The sequence below is a fragment of the Pyrus communis genome, chromosome 9 (genome assembly GCF_963583255.1).
Source record: "Pyrus communis chromosome 9, drPyrComm1.1, whole genome shotgun sequence".
NCBI classification, from domain to species: Eukaryota; Viridiplantae; Streptophyta; class Magnoliopsida; order Rosales; family Rosaceae; genus Pyrus; species Pyrus communis.
In genome coordinates, this window is record NC_084811.1 from 575,875 (window position 1) to 599,515 (window position 23,641).

Consider the following 23,641-nt stretch of genomic DNA (forward strand, 5'->3'; position numbering starts at 1 on the left):
TGTAGAAAAATGTGACCGCCATGGATTACTTGGGCATCCTGAGGATTTGGGCTGAAGCTTTTCTGGGCCAATATGATTTCTATGTGGATCTTTATCTTGATGGGCTTCGGCACCAATATTGCCCAAAACAAAACAAAAAAAAAAAAAAAAAAAAAATGAATTTCTCATCATTCAATTGAATCGTAATTCACGAACAAACTGTCCGCAAAATGATATTTTGATCGAGTTCTTAATTGGTTTTTGTTTAAGTTTTTGATATAACGATATATTTACACTAAATTATGCAGGAATAAAGAATTCGTCATTTTTAAAATTCAAATATAAGACATTTCACCAATGAAGAATAATACTGTTGAGAATAAATATACGGTTTATGAAAAAAGAAACTTTACATGACTTATAAGCGGTTGAACTATTCTAAATATTATTTTAGTTTTATGATGAAACTTTAACTTATTCAGATACCACTAGATAGTGTTCTAAAAAACTTGTCATAGTGGAAACCAAATGAGTAATAGTTTCATATTGAAAAAATTTATTGGACGATGATCTATGAAAAGAAGACAAAGAAATAGAAGGTTCAAAACTTCAAATTAGGGTGAGCAGACAAACCTACAATCGACCAAAAAAAAAACAGCAACAACAACAAAAACAAAAAAAAACAAAAAAAAAAAAAAACAAAAAAACAAACAAACAACCAAACCTACAAACCAAACCGGAAGGATCGGTTCATAATGCGGTTTGAATTTTATAAATTATGGGTTAACCAAGTTAAACTGCTTATAATAAAATAATATTACTTGTATTCACCCATTGGGAGATGAGCTCATTCCTTGCTTTTGCATACAACAACAAAAACCAAAAAAATAAAAAATAAACAAACAAACAAACCTACAAACCAAACCGGAAGGATCGGTTCATAATGCGGTTTGATTTTTATAAATTATGGGTTAACCAAGTTAAACTGCTTATAATAAAATAATATTACTTGTATTAGCCCATTGGGAGATGAGCTCATTCCTTACTTGCAAAAGCGTATCTTCATCATAGAAATTTCATGATGAACTGTTCAACTTCGAAATCTTTATTTGAAGATCATACCTATAAAGAATTATTAAAATCGGAAATTGTTTAGCCATCCGAATATATCAAATTAATGAATGGTTCACTATGCTACTTAGTACCTATACCATTGATTTGGTTCATAAGTTTGGATGACCAAACGATCTTCAATTCAAATGACTTTTTGTAGGAATGATCTTCATTATTGGGTTTAGTCCACTTTATTGGGTTATATCCATTCATTTATTATCAGCATCAACTTTTTTTTTTTTTTAATCTTTTTATTAATTGTGATAAATGTCATCCTTATTTATAAGTTTTCTTTTACTCAATTTCAGAATTAAATATTGTTTCTCCTTTTTCCTGCTCCTAATTCGTATCTTAATTTTTTCTTTTACCTCCATCGTAGGTTCTAATTAACTGTGTTAACTAATCTATATGATAGGTTACATATATATATATATATATATATATTTATATGTGTATATTAGCATATATCCTAGTATGTTTATAAATGGATGGAAAATAAAATTCCATTGGACTATTTTCAAGGATGATAGGTAGATTAAGTTTTGTTTTATTCAGGGATGATAGGTAGATTAAGTTCCATATATGTCATCATATATGGATCAAAGTACTCTATTTTTTATTTGATTAAACCGAAAACCAAACAAATCACCGCAACATTGGTGCCTCGATGTAATCGGTTCTTAACCATTGTTGTTTGATTCTGATTTCGAATTTAACAAACTACAATATGTAAAATTTGTGCTGAATTCAGACCTAAAATCGAACCAACCTCAATGACGCCTAGACTTAGTTCGAATTGTCCTTTAAAAAAAAAAAAAAAAAAAAAAAAAAAAAGAGATTCATCTCCCTTAAATAAGGAGAAATGCTAAGAAAACTCTTAAAGTGTAATCTCTATAAACTCTACGTAATCTTATGTTTTTGCCACAATATTTTATAATATTGGCACGAGAATTTACGTCAAACTGTGAGGTAGTTTTTCTCTTAAATAAATAATAAAGAAACCTATTTATGATTATATTAATATAGAAAATGAGGAAATTTGATACATGAATATTCTCATTTCTACTTATAGTAACAGTATTATAAGTAATCTAATTGTCATACATTCTAACTATTGAGAGATTTATTTCTTACTATTAGTATACACTTATGGAAGTTTTTTAAATATATACATTCTATGTTTATTATAATTTCTATATCTCTTTTAATTTTTCCATGCAAAATAATTTGTCAATTTTAGCAAATTTAACATGTGATTTTTTTTTTGTTTTACTGTATTTTATAATATACGTGCATATAGTTACAAAATTTAAATCATTCCCTTTTTCGGTTTTTACCTCCTAATTCTGAATACAGTACTACTTAAGTTGTCAAAACCTAACAAGAAATTGCAATTGTCTTGTAGATTCACTGATTGTAATATAGTTCATGATAAACATTCAAGCTAACCTGGGATTTCCTTATTTAGTCCTTTTTTTTTCATGTTCTTTCCTTTCATATTAGCCAAACATAATATTTTTATTTTTTATTAAAAGTTCCAAAGTTGATATTTCAGCTACCCTATATATATCGACATAAAATTTCATCTGTAAGAATCCTCACCGCAACGCCGTCTCCTCCTCTTCCTCTTTAGTGTAGCAAAGAAAAAACTCAATCGGTATTCAGTCCTTGTATGTTTTATTTACTAGCGAGTAGTATTTCAATATCTTGTATCCTACAAATTTAATTTGTGATTTTTTTCAGTTTAACGTTTCAAATATAAGTTTATTCAAAGGTTGCCCAAAATAAAGAGATGCCTGATATGTACAAAGTAGTTTAGGGTTGCTGGTCGAGATGCTCTGATTATGAAAAATGTAGTTTAGGGTTGCCAGACGACACAATTTAGGGTTACCGGATGGGATTCTAAGTGTACAAAAAGTACTTTAGGAGTGTCAACGGTAATGTTCTGAATATAGTTTAGGGTTGTCAACCGGGATATCTGAATATAAAAATATTAGAATTGCCGGCAGCGATGCTCTTAATATTGTGGTGTATCGTATGGAAACAAACAGTCCACAACTATTGTTCACATTTTCCTTATTTACTATTTTCTTGAATATACATTCTACATTTTGTTTATGCAATCACAATACCCTTTTTCACTTAGTTCTTTGGGATAATTACATTTTTTGTGTGTAATCGTTCATTTTATTTTGATTTTTTTTGTCATATATTATTCTGTAAGATTCGATTGACATTTTTTAAAATCTTTTTACAGGATCTCTATACTATGCTAGCTATGTCAACTGATACCAACTCCTCCAACAACATTCTTGAAGTCACTTCAAAACCTACACACGAAAAGGTGGTTGAAGTCACCTTGGAACCTACGAACGAGATAGAGGTAATGCGTCAACCAGCTTCAGTATAAATTTATTGCATCTATTTAATAAATTGATTGGGTTATTTGAGAGTTTTTCAATGAACCTGATACGGGATGGTATGCTATATATAGCATATGTACCCATGTTCTAAGTATATTTTTAAAAAATTCGGTTATTTTTATATGCATGTTTGCCTCCCACTATATATATATATATATATATATATAAATTATTAATAAGTAAAAAATTAGATAATATTTTATAACTTATTAAACACAAGAATAAGAGCATGCATGGCAAATTGGCAACATCACGCATTAGTTTGAGTGCTTTCGACTTTCTTAAAGGTTTTCATAATTATGAAATTATGTTAGAGTAATTAGTAACTTTGGAGTAAAATTGGATTTTGTTGTATATAATTTCTAATGAGGGAGCATCGTACCTAGTAGTCATCAATGAGTCAAGCTTAATTTATTCTTAATTATTAATTAGTACTATAATCATAGACGTCATACAATTATATATATGCCTGAATGAGTTTGTTTAATATAATTATACTTATTTACTTTTGAAAATATTTATTTTGAAGGGTTTTTTTTTTTAATTTTAATCATTCAGGAAGATTGAAATTTAAAATAAACCTGGTGTTAGATTACATATTGATTATAATCCCTTGATGTATCCTTAATTCAAAATAATTAATGTACAATGTCTCCCATTAAATATTTAAATTTATTAACATACAAAATTTTAATTTATTTTTTGACCAAAAAAAGAGTTTTTTAATTATTAATTTTATTTAATATTCTTCAAACTTGAAAGACTCAATTAATGTACTTAAATGTTAGTACCGAAATATGTATACCAAAATGTATTATATTAAACTAATGTATTTAAATGTATGTACCGAAATGTATTATATTAAATTAATGTACCTAAATATGTGTACTGAACTTTATGCACCGAAATGTTAGTACCGAAATGTATTATATTGAATTAATGTACCTAAATGTTTGTATTGAAATGTATGTACCAAAATGTGCGCCGACATGTATTATGAATTTAATGTCCCTAAATGAAGAAGACAAGTACATCGAAATATATTGTATAACAAAAATTAATTTATCTAAATGTTTACAACAAAATATATTACGATAAATGAAATGAAAATTATAATTATAATGAAATAAAATTAATACATTAAAAATTAGGAAGAAAAAGAGAAATAATTAAAAAATCAAAATATAATTAATAAATAAGGTTATTAATGTATCAGGGACTAAAATTAGATTTTGATCTTACTCATAATTTTAATATAAAAGTCATCTTTGCCAAGGATTAAAATGAAGTTTTCTATATTTTTAATCGTTTTTTCAGCAAGGGCATGCTGCGGATGGTACTAAAGTCGACGCATCACAGCAATCACCAAAGGATGATATTGTAAGCTGATGACAAATGAATTGATATAAAAATAAGCTGATAAATTAATTTATCTTGTAAATAAAGCTAATAAAAATCAAGCTGATCAATTTTTCTTATAAATTCCTGCAGCAGGAGCAAGTAGAATCTGTTGACCCAGACCCCGAGCATGCAATGGATGAGACCGTGGCAAATACTGATCTCAAAGGACAAGTGAACGTTGCAGTCGATGAGAAAGTCCATGTTGTGGAAAATGAGCAAGTCGTAATAAAGAATGAACAAGTAGAAGATCTGGCTGAGAAAGTGGACGTCATGGACGATGATCATCAGCAAGGACGTCGAGTGGAGGCTGACCGGGTCAGTAGTGATGAGCAAGTGATAGAAGTCGTGGATGCGGAGAAAGTAGACATGATGGACGACAATGATCAAGCAACACATGAACAACCAATTGTTTCGGAGAACCAGGAGAACTCTACTAAAAATGATGGATCTAATGATGATGAGCAGGATCCCGCACCAATGCTGCCTCGTGATCAACTGTAATATATACGCATACTATATATTGAATAATTTGTTCTTTAATTTTGGGACTAATCATGAATTTAATTTGGCATCAATTAGGCCGGCCGTGGAGGCGCTCCAAACCCATGTGAAATCTGAAGTAGGCGGCGTTGCGGAGAAAGTAAACATGATGGACAACGATGATCAAGCAACACAAGAACAACCAATTGGTTTTTATGAGAAACAGGAGAATTTGACTAAAACTGATGAATCTAATGATGATGAAGAGCAGGATCTTGCAACAATGCTGCCTCATGATCAACAGTAATATATATACATATCGTCATGTTGTTGATTAATTAACTCGTTCTATTGTTTTGGGACTAATCAGGAATTTAATATGGTATCTTATGTACACAAATAGGCCGGCGGTGGAGGAGTGCCAACCCCATGTGAAATCTGAGGTAGGCAGCGGTGCTGGCAGTACTCCAGTTACTCAAGGGTACTCTAGGTCGTCGCTCTCCACTTATTCTGCATTATCAGGGCCATCGTCACTCTTTTCTGCAACTATGGTATTATCTTAGTTTGTCTCTTGAGTACTACTTTATATATTTATGCTCATCACTACTAATATACAGCAGTATATAATACATATGTGTATATATTATATATTAATTGAAAAATATTTAAGAATACTGTTATTAGGACTTTAAATTATGACATCTTGCGTAGAGCAACAAAAGTTTTTTCTAATACTTGTATTAATTTAAAGAGAAATGCTAGGAGGTCTCTTAAAGTGAGACTGGTCCTTCAATGGACTATTTGTTACTTCACTATTTAAAGTTAATTTTCATGGTAAAATATTGTGTCAAAAATATAAGGTGACAAAGAGATTAGGAAGAGTCTCACTTATGAGAAAGTCCTCTTAGCAGTTCTCAAATTTAAAATGCATGATGACGTTTGTAAATTGTCAATAACAACTCTCATATTTTAGAATGCATATGTAAGTTATTCCTTTCACATTAAAGTTTTTACTGAGCAATTACCATACGGTTATTGTTATTGTTTAGGTGGATTATGCACCTCAAGAAAATGATTTCATCCAATACTTACTCAACTCTGAGCCAATTCCCATAAGCCTTCCCATGAACCTTATCCTTGGGAATAATCAGCACTCAAGTGTTCGTCGGCCAAAGGGCATCCAGCAAGCCAATCGCCAACATTTTCAGCAAATGCCTATGTATGTGTGTATATATATTGGGAATATTTTGCTTACCACCTTCAAGTGATGGTGATGCTCATCAGCTTATTTATTACTGTTAGATGAGTCTAAATTTCGAGATTTGTGTAGTGGATAGACACATCTCAAAATTTAAACTTATTTAACGGTGATAAGTAAAGTGGTGAACATTACTGCAACTTGAGGGTGGTAAGCCAAAATGCACCCATATATTTTAGCTAACTAGCTGAGTATATATAGTTATATATAATTAATATTGACAACAATTTACAGTGTCATATTAGCTATCAGTTCTTCACCAACCATTATACCAAAAATACTAGTAATTCAACATAATATATAATTGTGGTAAATGGTTCCCAATGAATTTCATTAACCCTAGCTGCTTCTTAATTCTTTGTTTAGCTTTAGACAAAACATGGCCTCGTCAGAAAACAACAACAGTAACCGTGCTTATGGAAACTTGCCTCAGGATCTTCGATTGGACTCGTCCAAGCTCCCAGTGCTGGTGAGGAGTCAATTAATACTACCCAAAATTTTTGATTTCTCTAGCTACTTTGAAAGATTACTTCCTTTTTTTACGAAATTCGATGATAAGAATGGTCTTTATTTTTACATTTGTTTAATTTATGTTGTTTCTTGTCTATATATGCAGCCACAGTTGGAGGATGGAAATGATGGATCCCACTTTCTGAGGCCACAAACTAATTTGAACCCCCATACAAATCTTTTGGGGTATGCTCTTATTCATATGCTAAAATTATGCTTTGCCTTATCATGGTGATTCTGATTCATGTATACTTGACTCCTGCTGCACGCGATTTTTTATTTGTTTTAATTTTAGTTATTTTAGATAATATTGTTTGTTTAAAAAAAAAATTTATTTTAGATATATTATTTTTTTATTAAAACATATTTTAAAAAATAATGGATTTACTAACCATCTTACTTGTTTTTTTTTGTTATATAATTTTAACATCACCTGTAGATGAGACTTCAATAAAAAACAGTAAATTTTGAACCTGTGAAATTACATTATTGCCCATCATTTTTTTTGTGTAATAAAAAACTAAGTAGTTTTTCACCCTCTTTTGGTTAACAAAAAAGATTTCATTAATTAATAGAGATTAATAGAGACTTTAATGAGGGAAGGACAATTTGGGTATACAATTATTTTTTTTTTAAAATTTAGTTATTAAAATCTTCCAAGTAGCCTAGCCTTTTGGTATGTGGGATTTTGGTTTTTTATTATTTTTGTTATTGTTGTATAATTAAACTTCCCGATTAACTTGGCTATTTGGTACGTGACAGCTGACAACCCAAGATTTCATATTTTCACTATTTATCTAATTATTATTATTTTGCTAGAATTCTATAGCTAATTATTATTTGCATTTAAATGGAGGGTTGTGAATGGAATTATGTTTAACATTAAATGAATATTAATATATTCACAGCATTGATATCCACACACTTAATAATACATGGATACTAATATATTTAAGGTGGTACTATCTACACATCTATTTTTACTTTTTACATATTTCTCTTAATTTTAGATCGTCGGATTGAATGATTAAAGATGATCAATTGACATAAATCAACCGTTAGACTGTTAATGTGTGAAAGATAAAAATAAGTGTGTGCATAACATCATCTTTTATTTACATGGAAAAAAAATAAAAAGAGAGAAAATATGTGAAATGATACACTGTACCTATTTTTTTATATTTTAAACTGAAGAACATTACCATTGTATCCAGTCATTTCAATCAAATATGGTATTGCCAAAATTCCCCCTTTTTTTTTTTTAACTTTCCGGTCAAAATATTAGCTTTCCAGACATCGGTTAAATGGAAATTATCAATTTTTGTTTATTTTTTCTTCTGTCAAAGAAATTAGTATTCACTAACATAATATATTGACTTGCGTCATCTATACAGGGCACAACAAATACAATCTCAGGGCTTGACCCATAGTCAAGCGACTCCTGCTGTCACTGACAGCTTTTATTCTCCTGGAACCAATTTCAGTCAGATGAACCCGTTTGACAACATCCCCGTAGTTCCTCAAGTATGCGTTATTCTTCCCAAATTTTATAATCAATCACAATCATGAGGTGTATGTGCTTGTTCTTATTGATTTAATTTAATTTGTTTCTATCACAATATTGATTTAAATGAAGCTCAAGTTTTTACCGTAAAACTAATAAGCAGATCATAACACAGATGAATATAATTAAAACCGACTCTTGGATAAATTATTTAATATATATCACCATCAATAGATGATTTTATGGTAGAAGAAATTTGGATTTTCTCAAAGCTGCCTAGTTTTTTCATGTTATTCATCCCTTCGCATCAACGTCTTGAATCGACATTTGGTTACAAATTCATTTTTCAGCAGGGGACGCCTGCCAACTTTCTGAACCGAAACAATGCATACCAGCCGGTGGCTGGAGAGTTGCCGAGGGCTGCCCCTAGACCTAGAGTACGTACTAATCTATTTTGTTTTAATTATTTCATTTTTCATCAGTGATATGATATTTATCTGCAGACTCTGGTTGATATTTTGTTTGTATATGTGTAGATTTCGATGAGCAACTGGCAAGAGAATGTGAATATTCCAGCACAGAATCTCTTAGCCAATAATAATTGGCTTCCTCAGGGTCAGTCCTCGCAGGGACTACAGAACTATAGCAACAATGCTTCTGCTTCCAGTTCTAGGTAAAATTATTAATCATCAATGATTAATTTACTTGTGATTTATTTTAATTACTTGGTGATTAATTATGAATATATTGTAATGAAAACGGACAATTAATCTCCGAAAATATCAAATTAATTGTGTAAAAATCCTGGCAGGGCCATTAAAAACGCACTGTATGATCCTAAGTACGAAGCCATGGGACTACCGATAGATCCCCACCTACGCCTCTTTCTCGCCCAGCAGAGGCGTGAAAATGATCGGTAATTGTCCTCAATTTTTATAATTATTAGGGGTATCATACTAAATAGTAATTAACTGAGTTCGAATGTAGCTAATAATAATTATAAATTCATTTGGAATTTGATGGTTGCAGGACGCAGTGACTTGCCTTGAGAGCAGTTCTATCGGAGCTATATCGATCGTCCGGTTGTTGCAGACAAGTTGCCGTCTGATTTTTAATTAAGCAGTAATAATAATCATAAACCCCAGAAACTATACTGATAGGGTTTGCATGATTTGTTTGAAATTTTCGGATAATTAATTGTTTGGTTAATTTCTTTATGGACAAATTAAGTTGAATTTTGAATAACTATTGCTTATTGCTAGAACATTTTTGGATGCATGTTTACTAAAGTCTCGTTTGGAAGTGTTTTTAAGTGACTAAAGTTTTGTTTAAAAGTGCTTTTAAATGACTAAAAACGTTTTTGGTGAAATTAAATTTGAGTTATAAAATCACTTTAAGTGTTTTTTGAAGAAGCATTATATATGTCCTTCTTGTAGCAGGAAGCACTTAAAGTGCTTTTCCACGATCTAATTGGATTTTAACTAAAGATTGGTTTCAAAAACATTTTCACCAAAAACAGTTTAGTCATTTTAAAAGCATTTTCAAACGAGCCCTAATTTCCTAGCACTACAAAATCAATATATTTACTCTTTATGTATGAAATAAAAAAGATGTAGGCATACAAAATCATCGAGCAGTTACGTTAAATTTTTTAGAATTGAGTGTAAGATCCATATGTGTGTCATATCATCAAATGAACAACATTTTTACAGAAGTTGACGACTAGGACTATTTGTGCACATTTGTTAAATTCAGCTATCTCAATTTATGAACTTTTAATTCAAAGACCAATTGTAAAGTAGGATAATTTTAGGAATCAATTCTAAATTTTACTCAATTAAAAAACCTGTTTTTGTTTAAAATATGATATTGTAAAAGAGTAAATTGTAGCAATGGTCTCTCAACTAAAAATCCATTACCATTGGTCTCTCAACTTATCAAAATGTGTAGCTATGGTCATTTTCATCAATTTTGTCAAAATAAGTTATGTTGGAATGACCATTTATACAATTAGGGTCTTTTAACTCATCAAAGTGTGTAATTATGGTCATTTTCATCAACTACGTCAAAATTTTTGTTAAAACGAGTTATGTTGGAAGGACCATTGCTACAATTGGGTTAAAGTTAAAAGACTATTTCTCCAGTTGAATTAAAGTTGAGGGACCAATGGTAATGGATTTTTAGTTGAAGGACCATAACTATACGTTTTGAAGAGTTGAGGGACCAATGATAATGAATTTTTAATTGAGGGACTATTGCTCCAATTGAATTAAAGTTAAGAGACCATAGCTACAATTTATTTTACTTTACAAGTAGAAGAATTTAAACTAGAATGCATAGTACGGAACACATCCGCTCTACACACTTTAGCTACCGTCTCGTTTGCAACAAACCATTTAGTTTGTGTTTGTTTCATAAATAAGACAATTGATTATTTAAACTACACATTAATCATGTTAACAAAATAAACAAAAAATAACCAAAATAAAAGTTGTGGGAAATATAGTAAATTATATACAAAATAATTTTATTTGTTTTCAAAGTCTCACAGCCAGATACCTTATAAATTGCCTCAATTTTCTCTTCAACGTTTTTTTTCTCAAATAAACGTTTTAGTTACAAAATAATATCTAGAAATCGTTACAAAAAAATATGAACATTCGCAACAAAAAATCATTCGAAACGTTTTAGCGATAAATTTATATTTTCTCTCTTTATAATTTATATTTTAAAATTTTAATTACATACTTCACATATGTACAATTGATGTTGATCTTTATGACAAGAATACTTTTGAGATTATTACATACAAACCAAATTGCAATGGTCCTTGTCCGTCATGCTCATGCATGCGTTTTGGGTCGGGTCGGGTGGGTGAGAAGATGCCGAATCCCCGACAGCCAAAAGGTACTCCCCCACGAACTTGCTGCGCTAGAAAACGGCCACATTTGTCCCCTGCATTATCATCATCTTCTTCTTCTTCCTCCTCCCTCCCTCTCTTCCTCAACCGCCAATCCCCGACGGCTGAGGGCCACCGCCAATGGCGGCCGCCGCCACTATTCCTCTTCTGCAGTTCGTCCCCGCCAAAACCTTCCAGGCCAAGCACCACTCCAACAGGCTCCGACCCACCAAACAGAGAGGTCCATTTCTCCAAAGTTTCGATCTTTGAGCTTCTTTGAACTTCTTCGAGCTCGTTTTTGCTTAATTCCTACTTTTTTGTTGATAGTTTTGGTGGGTTTTGTTTTGCAGGAAGTTTTGGTTTGTCTATGATTACATGCGCGTCTTCTAATGGAAGAGAGCCTGATTCTGCCGACGGCGGCGTCAAGGGCGTGGAGCGGTTGCTGGAAGAGAAGCGGCGCGCCGAGCTCTCTGCTCGGATTTCTTCAGGAGAGTTCACTGTGGAGAAATCTGGGTAATGTGATTATTCTGTTTTGGGAGTTTCTGCTGCATTTGATCAAATTCACTTAATAATTTGTTTAATGAATTCTAATTATACTTAATTATAGCAAAGCTAGGTGTATAAGTCAATTTTACTTTGATGTTAAGTATTTGGTGACTAAAAGTCGAAAACCTTTTTTTTTTGTTTTTTGCTGTTCTTAATTGTCTGAAGAAAGTCTATTACTTTTTTTTTATGGACTTGTGGAGGTAAATTCTTATCTGGGGAAGCTTTATTTTTGTGTTATTATACATCCACATTTGCGTTTATGCATTTCTAACTCTGAGTCTCTTGAATGTGGTAATTAGTTTTCCATCTCAATTGAAGAGTGGTTTGTCGAAGGTTGGTGTTCCTACTGGGGTACTAGATTTCTTGTTCAGCTGGGCTGATGCACCTGAAAACTATCCAAAAATTCCAGAGGCAAAGGGAGCGATCAGTGCCATTCAAAGTGAGGCCTTTTTCGTCCCGCTGTTTGAGCTTTACCTCACATATGGTGGAATTTACAGGCTGACATTTGGACCAAAGGTTTTTTCATCTCTAATATCCATCTCATTGATTAATAGTACTCTCTCTCAAGCTTAGGGGATTGTTTTGACGGAAAGGGCGTCGTTCTGAATGAATTATTTGTTGGTTCTTGCTGCAGTCCTTTTTGATAGTTTCTGATCCCGCGATTGCCAAACATATATTAAGAGAAAATTCAAAGGCTTATTCAAAGGTAAACCAAATTGATAATGTCTTTTCCTGGCCTCTCTCTCTGCCTCTTCCTTTCTTAAGTGATAAATACTTTGTGCACAGGGAATCTTGGCTGAAATTCTAGAATTTGTTATGGGGACTGGACTCATTCCCGCAGACGGTGAAATATGGCGCGTTCGACGACGTGCTATAGTTCCCGCATTGCATCAGAAGGTATTTCGTACTTTTCCTTCTCGTTTCAGTTGCGATTCCTTTTTTAATCTTGTGGAAAAATGTCTCTGTTTCCATACATTCAATGTTTCCAATGGCAAAAGCATTGGGCAAGGCATCCCTAGGTTCAAAAGTTTGAAGAGCGTATTGATTTTGTTCATATATTAAGAAAATGTTCTTTCTTTATAACAAAAAACACTTGATTATTTAGAAAACTGTGGATAGAATTTTATGAGCTGTTTGCCTTATTAAAAGCCTGTTCATTTTCTCATGCAATTTGGACTACCTCACTGTAAATGTAAACTTGAACTGGCCGTAGGAACTATTTTTACCTTTATTTTCGTTGGTCAATTTTTGTTGTTGATTTCTATTTTTTTATTTTGAACCTGTAGTATGTAACAGCTATGATTAATCTCTTCGGAGAAGCTACAGACAGGCTTTGCCGGAAGCTAGATGCTGCTGCATCTGATGGGGAAGATGTAGAGATGGAGTCGCTTTTCTCCCGTTTGACACTGGACATCATTGGCAAGGCACTTTTTAATTATGATTTTGATTCGTTAACAAATGACACCGGGATCGTCGAGGTATTCCTTTCGATTCCTTCTCGCTTAGTTCCAGTTATATGAGGTTCATTCCTGTTTAGCTTCCACTTATCTTCACTGTTCTTTTGATCACATATCGGTGTCATTCTATTTTGGCTAGAGCAGGCTGTGTACACTGTCTTGAGAGAAGCAGAAGATCGTAGTGTTGCACCAATACCATTATGGGAGATCCCATTATGGAAAGACATTTCACCACGACAAAGAAAAGTCGCAGCAGCCCTCAAATTAATTAATACTACACTGGATGATTTGATAGCAATTTGCAAGGTAAAGGCATCATTTGTTTGGCACGACATGTTTCTGATCACACTCACGCATATGTATTTTCTTTCAAATTCATACATGGCTGGGCATTGCTTTAATTTTTATTTTTCATTTGTCATCTGCAGAGAATGGTAGACGAAGAAGAGCTACAGTTTCATGAGGAGTACATGAATGAACAAGATCCTAGTATTCTCCATTTCCTTTTGGCATCTGGTGATGATGTATGTAACTACAAACTATCTGACATGCTTGTCACTAGCTCAAATGGTTGAACTTATTGCTCCACTGTTTGTAGGTCTCTAGCAAGCAACTCCGTGATGACTTGATGACAATGCTAATAGCTGGGCATGAAACATCGGCTGCAGTCTTAACGTGGACCTTTTATCTTCTTTCCACGGTAACAAGTTTGAGGCTTAGTAATGGAATCATGGAACTAATTTCTCACTTTTATTTTCTTTAGTACATAGTAATACAGATTTTTACATGAACTGGATAAATATAACGACTTGTAAACCTTGGGTGCTTGCTAAGTTTATGTGTGTGGTGAATAATGACTACAAATAATCATGCTTGAATCGAAAATCTATTTCTCATGATTTGGTGGTTTTTGGCTGACTGTAGGAGCCTGGGGTCATGGCCAAGCTCCAAGAGGAGGTATGTTGAAGTTTTAATTTTAATGCATCCATATTTTTACCAGAAGAATCAATAGGTGTCGTGAATACTTTAGTCTATATCATACGTTCTTTTTAATTATAACACTTTGTGTTCTTAGGCTGATTCCGTTCTGGGAGATAGATTTCCAACCATTGATGATATGAAGAAACTCAAGTATGCAACTCGAGTGATTAACGAAGTAAGCAGATCAGCTTTTATCAGAATGATTAGAAGGTTAATCTTCTATATTAATCGTCAATACGATTGTTTGTTTTTGGTTTAACCTTCCTTCTTCCTTTGTAGTCCTTGAGGCTTTACCCACAACCACCTGTGTTAATTCGTCGTTCACTGGAGGATGACAAGCTTGGAGACTACCCTATTAAAAGGTTAATTTGTCGTTCATCTGTATCGATATATGTGGTTAACATTATCTTCCTCATTCTTTGAATATTACTATGCAACAAACTAATTCCTTTATTATATTTTCATATACAGGAATGAGGATATATTTATTTGCATTTGGAATCTGCATCGCAGTCCAAAACAATGGGACGACGCAGATAAGTTTAACCCTGAAAGATGGCCATTAGATGGACCCAATCCAAATGAAACAAACCAAAATTTTCGGTATTTCATCTCTCTGCCTATTTAATGAATCGGATTTTTGTCACAACATATTGTTCTTTGTTAGTAATTATTGTATTCTGGAGTTACAACTGGTTTGTTACGCTATCTTCGTTGAGATTGGATTCAGGGTTGGATTTGTCCTGGAGGTTTTGTGTTAAGGATCCATGCCTTTTTACAAATAAATGACTGGTAGTTATGGTTTCAGTTACTTGCCCTTTGGCGGAGGACCACGGAAATGCTTAGGTGACATGTTTGCAACATTCGAGGTAATATAAACATTTGAACTGTTGAATAAATCACTGAAATTTTTGTGTGCTTCTTCTCACGACGACCCTTTACAAGTATTCAGAGCTTCTCCTTTACCCAAAATAGGAAAGTGTTTTGAAACTTTCACTTTGCTGATTGACAGACTGTAGTAGCACTTTCAATGCTTGTTCGAAGATTTAACTTTCAAATGGCACTCGGCGCTCCTGAGGTAAGTATCCCTTTGTTGTTTCCTGCGTGTATTATATCTAGCCTAAGAGTAGCTTTTTGAAGTGTGGTGCTTAAACTCGGTATTTGCTGGTGCAATTGGGAAGAACGACAATAAGTTTTATGATTCTGTCTAATGAATGGTTCTCGGAGCAGGTCAAGATGACAACGGGAGCCACCATTCACACGACGGAAGGGTTGAAGATGACAGTCAGTAGGAGGATAAAACCTCCGATTGTTCCCACATTGGAGATGCCTGTATTTGAAGTGGATACGCCCGTCGGTGTCCCAAAAGGGGATTCTTTAGTTAGTCAGAAAGGTGAGGTTTCTTCTGCTCATCCTTGATCCTTGATTATCGCAGTCGAGCTACATGATTCTAAATGGCTGAGATTTATGTTCTGATGTGTTTGATGTGCTTCGGTTAAATCTTCTGTTCGACGACGTCAGGTTTGTAGTGGATAATGCTGTAAATTAAGAGGGAGACTATATATCGTAAGATGGAATTAAGCATAGGGCGGTTGTGCTTAATTAGGTAATTTATCTCTACCAAATTGTGGAAGAGTTTCTGTTTAAACACCATTTCCGATCCAAGTTCAGTTCATCACATTTTTATCCACACCTCATTAAAAACTTTAAAACCCAACTCTTTTTAAGAAAAGAGTAACGTTTTTAGTTTCGGAGTTGTTCTGGTGGAGCTGCTTATGGGTCAGCAGGTCATTTGTAGCAAGGCCGGAGCATGAAAGAAATCTGGTAATGTATTTGTTTTGGGAATCTTTTTGGAGATGTCATATGTACTTGAACATTTTTTCAAATTTTTTATATGAATACAAATTTTAAGCAATTGTCGTACTAACTTTCCAAAATTATGAATTTATCATCTCACCCAAACTTTTAAGTATGTCATTTAAAATGAATCACTACTTTGCACAAGACTTGTGATCAGAGTTATTTCGAAGATTTCAACATCTCACTCTCCTCCTAATAAGTTGCCTTGGACAAGAAAATTTCTAGGCTCTCAAAAAATAAAAAAGGGGTTGATATGATATATGAGAATCTAAGGGCTTGGCGTTCGGAACGACGAGCACTCGCTTTTATGTGTTTCGAAGTGAACTAGCAAGGGTGCCCGCGCGTTGCTGCGGGAATGAAAATTGTACAACACATAGAAGTTCTAAAAAAATTATATACGTATATACAGTAGACAATACTATTTACATACATGTGCAAATTTATTTACAACTCTATCAACAATAAGGAACAAAATAGGTGTCCATGGGCGAAATGAAGTCTATGGTTGTAAATTGTCAAATTCCATACATGTCAAACTTCATTTAGGAAACTGAAACCATAAAGAATAAAGTGATAACCACGCAAAACAGTTCACAATATGAAACCGTTGCTTCACTAAATAAGCAGTACCAACAAAATCATGCTTGTTTTGCTGCAAAAGAATAAAGTAGAAAAATGGAAACAAAATATTTATTTGTTGTTTTATTTTATGTGGAAAAAACTTGGAAGGAGAAGCGATAGTGAAAAGATCATATTTATTTCAAATTTTTAGACAGAGAAAAATAGTACAGAAACCAACAATGAAGGCACATTCTGAGAAAGTATTGATGAAAACACAGTACACATACCTGCTTAAACCTTTCCTCCTTTTGCTCAGCCTGTCTTTGGAGTAGATTAGACAAAGGGAAAAATTGTGTTGTGCAATTTAGAACCTGATATAACAAAAGCATAACTAAAAAAAAAAAAAATTCCAGAACCTGAAGTGCCTTTTGAAAGCTTGGTCCTACTTTGAAAATCTACAAAGGGAAAAATTGTAAACCCAAATTAAAGCTTCTTCTCTTACTCTAAAGAAAAATGGAAACTTTATATGGAAAAAAATTGAAATTCTGCGTAATCAAAAGTGGATCAAAACTCTAAATAGATTATCTTAACGTGTAGGAGATCATTGTTAGAATTTGAAAACAATTGAAACTTCATTTTAAAACACAGACTTAATCAATTGATTTATATTTAAATGGAAAGAAAGTAGTGGTTAGTTTTACCTATCGTTTGTTTAGTGTCGCTCAATTTCCAATTTGTATTAAAAGCTTGAATTTTTACTTTCCTTCCATTTCCCTGTGCATAATAGTCCAGTAGCTCTTGTTTACCTACAACAAATTGAAAACCATTTGGGGAAAATAACTAAGCCTTCTGTTATTAGATTCTTGGTAGGCAAAGCAAGAAATTTACACACAACAAAACTATTAAAACTTTAAAACCCAATTCCCAAATTAGGTTCTCGACTGGCTAATGATCATATTGGATATAAATTATCATCCCGAACACTGCAATGCTTGATTTTATTTATTTATTTATTTTTTTTTTGGAACATTCTAGTTAATCATTATTTAACTGAAGAATACAATTCGTAGAACAATAATTAGTAGATAAAACTAAAGGGAACAAAATACCAAAATTTGCAGTTAACAACATAGAGCTAAGTGAAAAATACAAAAAATAAGGATAGGAAGGCAACCAAAATGTGACTCTTACCTGGGTTTGGTTATGTTTCTATCAACTGCTGCCCTTAACTAACGAAATAAGCAATCTCTTAACGTAGCACATTTAGTCATCAACACACACACACACACACACACACACACAAAGATATTATGTATTACATTCTAATTTTTCTTTACTTACATTTTCATTCTATTTGTTCAAGTGTGTAAACTTACACTAATTCTCCATAATTTTCAGTCAATTCCATTGTAATTAAAATAAATATTGAGTATATATGCACTTATAAACACACAAAATTCAGTTTTCCATACGAAAGCACATACATCAAATCAATGTTCCTACTGTATTCATTTAATCAAATGACACATCAAATATAATAATTAAATTATACCTCTAATTTATAACCTTTTTATTTCGCTTCATCTGCAGCTAAAACCAAAATTTAGACAGTCCCCAATATTATTCTATCAAATACCAGATAGCAACACCATGTAAAAGTTATATTGGGTGTCCACACCCACACTTATACTTTACAAATAAATTTGAACTTTGAATCACTTGGGCTTCAAAAATATATGCACATAAATTTGAAAGAAGATGAATAAATTAAAGAAAAATCACATCTACTGGCAATTCAGACTGACCAAGAGTTGCTATCGAGCTCTGCCGAAGACAACTCTGCATTGTTGACAAAGTCTAGAACAACCTGGAAATTTAAAGCCAAATAAGGAATCATTTACTGAAAATCTTCACAAAAAAGTGCTAGTTTCACAAATAAATGAAACCCAGATTAAATTTCTTGATAAAAACTAAGAACTTCAAAGCTTAAGAAAACCCATGAATCCAACCACAAAAAATATGCAAACTTTCACACTGGCAAACCATTCATAAACCAAAAATGATATCTTAAACAAAACACATGAATCCAACTCAAAAATGCTCAAATTTAAAACAACCAACACAAATAAAATATCAAACATGGTTCATTGTCTCTCTTCGCATTTTAAATCACATAGTGTTGCCCAATATATTATCATATTAACATTTCATATACTCATGCATTAGATAAAAAATTATATCTATGTTAAAATTACATGGATTGCTTTATCATGGTTTAAGAAAGCAACCACAAATCTTAGTATCTACATGTTCCTCAAATTATCTAAAATACTAAAACAAAACCCTCACTTCTCACTACATGTTTAAGATACATGAACCCATACAAACCTCTTCACCATTCACCAATACCATTAGTGCTCAAAAACCAAAAGAAAAAAAAATCATTAAATAAGATGGCTACTAACCAAAGCATCCTTTGAACAAATTAAGAAATTCAAATAAAATTAAACACTCAGAAAAAAAAAAGAAACACAAAAAAGATATGCTTGAATTGTCAAGGAAATCAAGATACTAATAAATACAAAGATAAGTTTGAATTGTTAATCAAATAAATAAATAAATAAGACAAAGCATTTCCAAACGTTGATTATGTCTGATGAGTTAATGCTATGTGATTGCCCTGGATTCCTCTTTCCATCCTTTTCAAGCCATGAGATGATTGCTTTTGGTGTATTACCAAGAATATGGAGGCTGCGCTGATAGTGGCCAATTGAGTTCCAAGACATGTTATTGAAGCGGTTTGCAGGATTGATCTGCCCAAACCCAAATCCTATGAAATCGATAACGAAGAAACAGAGAATAAAAGGAAAAATGTATTATAGCATACTATGTCCTGCTTCATACATATTTAACCCTTCAATTAAACACATTTCCTTTTCATCAAAATTAGCATGAATATAATAGTGCTTCCAGCAGAAAATAAAAGGAAAAAATGACAACGGAAAAAAATTGACAACCCAAGACATATAAGTTTAGAACAGGCCAAACAATGACAACCCAACAAAACCAAAGATTTAATTAAATGAAGCATAATTCAGTAAATCTCATAATTTATTTATTTCATTTTTTGACCAATCAAACAAACCATCACCGGAGAAAGAACCAGCACCAAAAAAAAAAAAAAAGTTAAATACCTTGATCGCAAACAGCTTGCCAGGTTGCAGACAGAAAGGCCAAAATTCAAACAACTTCTTTTGCTGAAGCCAAATATGAAAGCAGATCAGAAAGGCAGACCCAAAGCACGAAAAAAGAATCAAACAACATACAATCATTTTATCCACACCTCATTAAAAACTCTAAAACCCAACTCTTTTTAAGAAAAGAGTAACGTTTATAGTTTCGGAGTTGTTCTGGTGGAGCTGCTTATGGGTCAGCAGTAGCAAGGCCGGCGCATGAAAGAAATCTCGTAATGTATTTTGTTTTGGGATACTTTTTGGAGATGTCATATGTACTTGAACATTTTTTCAAATTTTTTATATGAATACAAATTTTAAGCGATTGTCGTACTAACTTTCTGAAATTATGAATTCATCATCTCACCCTAACTTTTAAGTATGTCATTTAAAATAAATCACTACTTTGCACAAGACTTGTGATCAGAGTTATTTCGAAGATTTCAACATCTCACTCTCCTCCTAATAAGTTGCATTGGACAAGAAATATTCTAGGCTCTCAAAAAATAAAAAAGGGGTTGATATGATATATGAGAATCTAAGGGCTTGGCGTTCGGAAACGAGGAACGATGTGCACTCGCTTTTATGTGTTTCGAAGTGAATATGACTCAAACATAGTCATTGGGACCCTCTATGGTAAAGTCTGATGATATTCTTTATGTTAAAATGTCCGAAATAATCCCGAACACAAGTTATGTGTATTGCACTTGACCTATTTTGAATGAGAAATTTACTGGTGTTAAGGCGAGATGATAAATTAATGATTTTGAAAAGCTTGTACAACAATCGCTTAAAATTTTAATTCATATAAGTTAATACAACATTTCAAAAAATTTCCCCTTTGTTACCTGCTCGAATTTTTTCCATTTCGAGTTAGGCTGGAACTTGCTTAGCAGCAACCGAACCAACCCGAAGATTTCAAACACAAATTTTATGCCAGAAAGCGATCGGAACTCCGCCAAAAATCAAACCCCTAACCGGAAGAACCAAATGCAGAGAGAGCAAGTAGCAGCCAAAGCAGCAAAAGGGAAATCCTAACTCGACCAGGAAAACTCAAACCAAATCCTAAGTCGTCCAGGAAAACTTTTACGTAACAAACAAACATAAAAGGGAAGGTATTGTCGTATCCTAATTGGAAAATCAAACCAAACTCTATATGCAGGAGTTCCAACAACACGAGGAGTCCTAACTACATGAGGATGAATGTGTCCGACTATATATATCGAATGTAAGATTTGATTTGTCATCAGTTAATCTCAAAACAGAACGAGTACGTTGATTTGTTACTACGAACAAGTATTCGATTATTGCAAACGAAGAGAGACTAACATGCTTTCGATGGAGAAGGTGAGGCATATGAGGAGATGGGTGATCCTTGGAGTATTAGCACTAGCACTACTTGGTTTGCTCTTCTTCTTCCCTATTAACAATGGTGCTTCTGAGACGATGAGGATTTCTGGAAGGCGAGCACTGAGGAGCATTACCGGCAATGAGCTCAACTTCAACCAGATGCTAACAGAGCAAACTCAGAACACGGTGGAGCTGAACAATGGCATTGTCCGAGTCACTTTTTCAAATCCGGGAGGAGACGTCATTGGAATTCAATACAAGGGAATTGACAACTTGCTTGACATCAAAAACCCCCCAAGCAATAGAGGTTACTGGGATCTTGTATGGAAAAATGGCGAGGACAGACTACAAGGAACAACATTTAAGATTGTTACATCGACGGCGGATCAAATAGAGATTTCTTTTAATAAAACTTACGATGTTTCTATCGGAGATTGGACGCTACCCTTAAATGTTGACAAAAGGTACATAATGCAGCGTGGTCGCGCTGGGTTCTACGCGTATGCCATATACGAGCGTCTAGAAGGGTGGCCGGAATTGCGCATAGATCAAACAAGACTTGCTTTGAAACTTCGAGAAGATAAATTTCAGTTCATGGCTATATCAGACGACAGACAAAGATTCATGCCAACAGCCGAAGATCGCGAAGAAGACCACGCTCAGACCCTTGCCTATCGTGAAGCTGTTCTTTTAACTAATCCAAGCAATCCCGAGTTTAAAGGAGAGGTGGATGACAAGTACCAATACTCCAGTGACGTCAAAGACATTAAGGTTCACGGTTGGATTAGCACTGACGATGCTATAGGGCTTTGGATGATCACACCTAGTACCGAGTTTCGTTCAGCGGGGCCATTCAAGCAGGAACTTACCTCTCATGTCGGACCAACTGCCCTCACTGTGTTTCTTAGTAGTCACTACGTCGGGAGAGATGTTGGGTTGACCTTTGCAGACGGTGAGGCATGGAAGAAGGTTTTTGGGCCCGTCTTTGTGTATCTTAACTCAGACGTTCCAAGCTCGAATGCGTCCTTTTCTCTCTGGGAAAATGCAAAAGAACAGATGTATGAAGAAGTACAGAGTTGGCCATACAATTTCACTCAGTCCGAAGGCTTTCCTAACTCCGATGAACGCGGATCAGTCGCTGGTCAGTTACTAATACGGGATTCGTACATCAACGAGAGCCTAGTCTCAGCAAGTTATGCTTACGTGGGACTGGCTGCGCGCGGATACGCGGGATCATGGCAAACGGAATGCAAGGGTTATCAGTTCTGGACTCAAGCTGACAACCAAGGTTATTTCTACGTGAAAGATGTTCGACCGGGGAACTATAGCTTGTATGCAACTGTTCCAGGCTTCATTGGGGACTACAAATACGAGTACGATATTACAATTGAAGCAGCAAGTGAAGTCAGTTTAGCTAATCTTACCTTTGAACCTCCGAGAAACGGCCCGACCTTGTGGGAAATCGGCACCCCTGATCGATCAGCCGCGGAGTTCAACATACCGGATCCATATCCAACCCTTGTGAACCGTTTGTTCACTGATAATTACGCAAACAGGTTTAGGCAATATGGCTTGTGGGAACGATACGGAGATTATTACCCTGACCGTGATCTCATCTACACCGTCGGCACTGACAATTACGGTGATGATTGGTTTTACGCTCATGTGACAAGGAACAGAAATGGTACATACGAGGCAACGACATGGCAAATTGTATTTCAACTTGAGAACGTTTGGAACACCGGAAATTATACGCTCCAATTGGCGTTGGCCTCGGCCAACTACGCAGAACTGCAGGTCCGATTCAACAACCAGAATGACGCACCTCATTTTTCGACGGGGCTAATAGGGAAGGACAATGCCATAGCAAGGCATGGAATTCATGGTTTGTACTGGCTCTTCAGTGTCGATGTGCCGAGCTATCGACTTCAACAAGGAGACAACACCATCTATCTTACTCAATCAAGAAACTGGGGACCTTTCGCAGGACTTATGTACGACTACATCCGACTAGAAGGACCTCCTCCAAACTGATTGTATTTTATGTATTTTCAAAGAGTTTTATAGTAATTAAGATTTACGATTT

The 23,641-nt window shown here is 33.9% G+C and overlaps 2 protein-coding genes across 3 annotated transcripts; both read left to right on the forward strand.

The window, feature by feature from the left end:
- The first annotated feature begins 11,593 nt into the window (after positions 1 to 11,593).
- On the forward strand, positions 11,594 to 16,467 carry LOC137746186 (protein LUTEIN DEFICIENT 5, chloroplastic-like). Of its 2 annotated transcripts, XM_068486261.1 has the most exons (17): positions 11,594 to 11,808; positions 11,918 to 12,080; positions 12,413 to 12,629; positions 12,748 to 12,819; positions 12,900 to 13,010; positions 13,400 to 13,591; positions 13,715 to 13,876; positions 13,999 to 14,094; positions 14,169 to 14,270; positions 14,495 to 14,527; positions 14,646 to 14,726; positions 14,831 to 14,913; positions 15,023 to 15,154; positions 15,360 to 15,420; positions 15,564 to 15,629; positions 15,782 to 15,944; positions 16,073 to 16,467. In XM_068486261.1, the coding sequence occupies exons 1-17, from the start codon at positions 11,709 to 11,711 to the stop codon at positions 16,078 to 16,080; spliced, it is 1,842 nt and encodes a 613-aa protein (XP_068342362.1). In that variant the 5' UTR covers positions 11,594 to 11,708; the 3' UTR covers positions 16,081 to 16,467. The 2 variants fall into 2 exon arrangements, with proteins under 2 accessions (XP_068342362.1, XP_068342361.1); XM_068486260.1 differs by having other exon boundaries at positions 15,782 to 16,467.
- A 5,247-nt stretch (positions 16,468 to 21,714) lies between these two features.
- LOC137744199 (uncharacterized) lies at positions 21,715 to 23,589 on the forward strand. Its single transcript, XM_068484061.1, has one exon. It carries the CDS (start codon positions 21,715 to 21,717, stop codon positions 23,587 to 23,589), a length of 1,875 nt encoding a protein of 624 aa, XP_068340162.1.
- Positions 23,590 to 23,641: the final 52 nt, after the last annotated feature.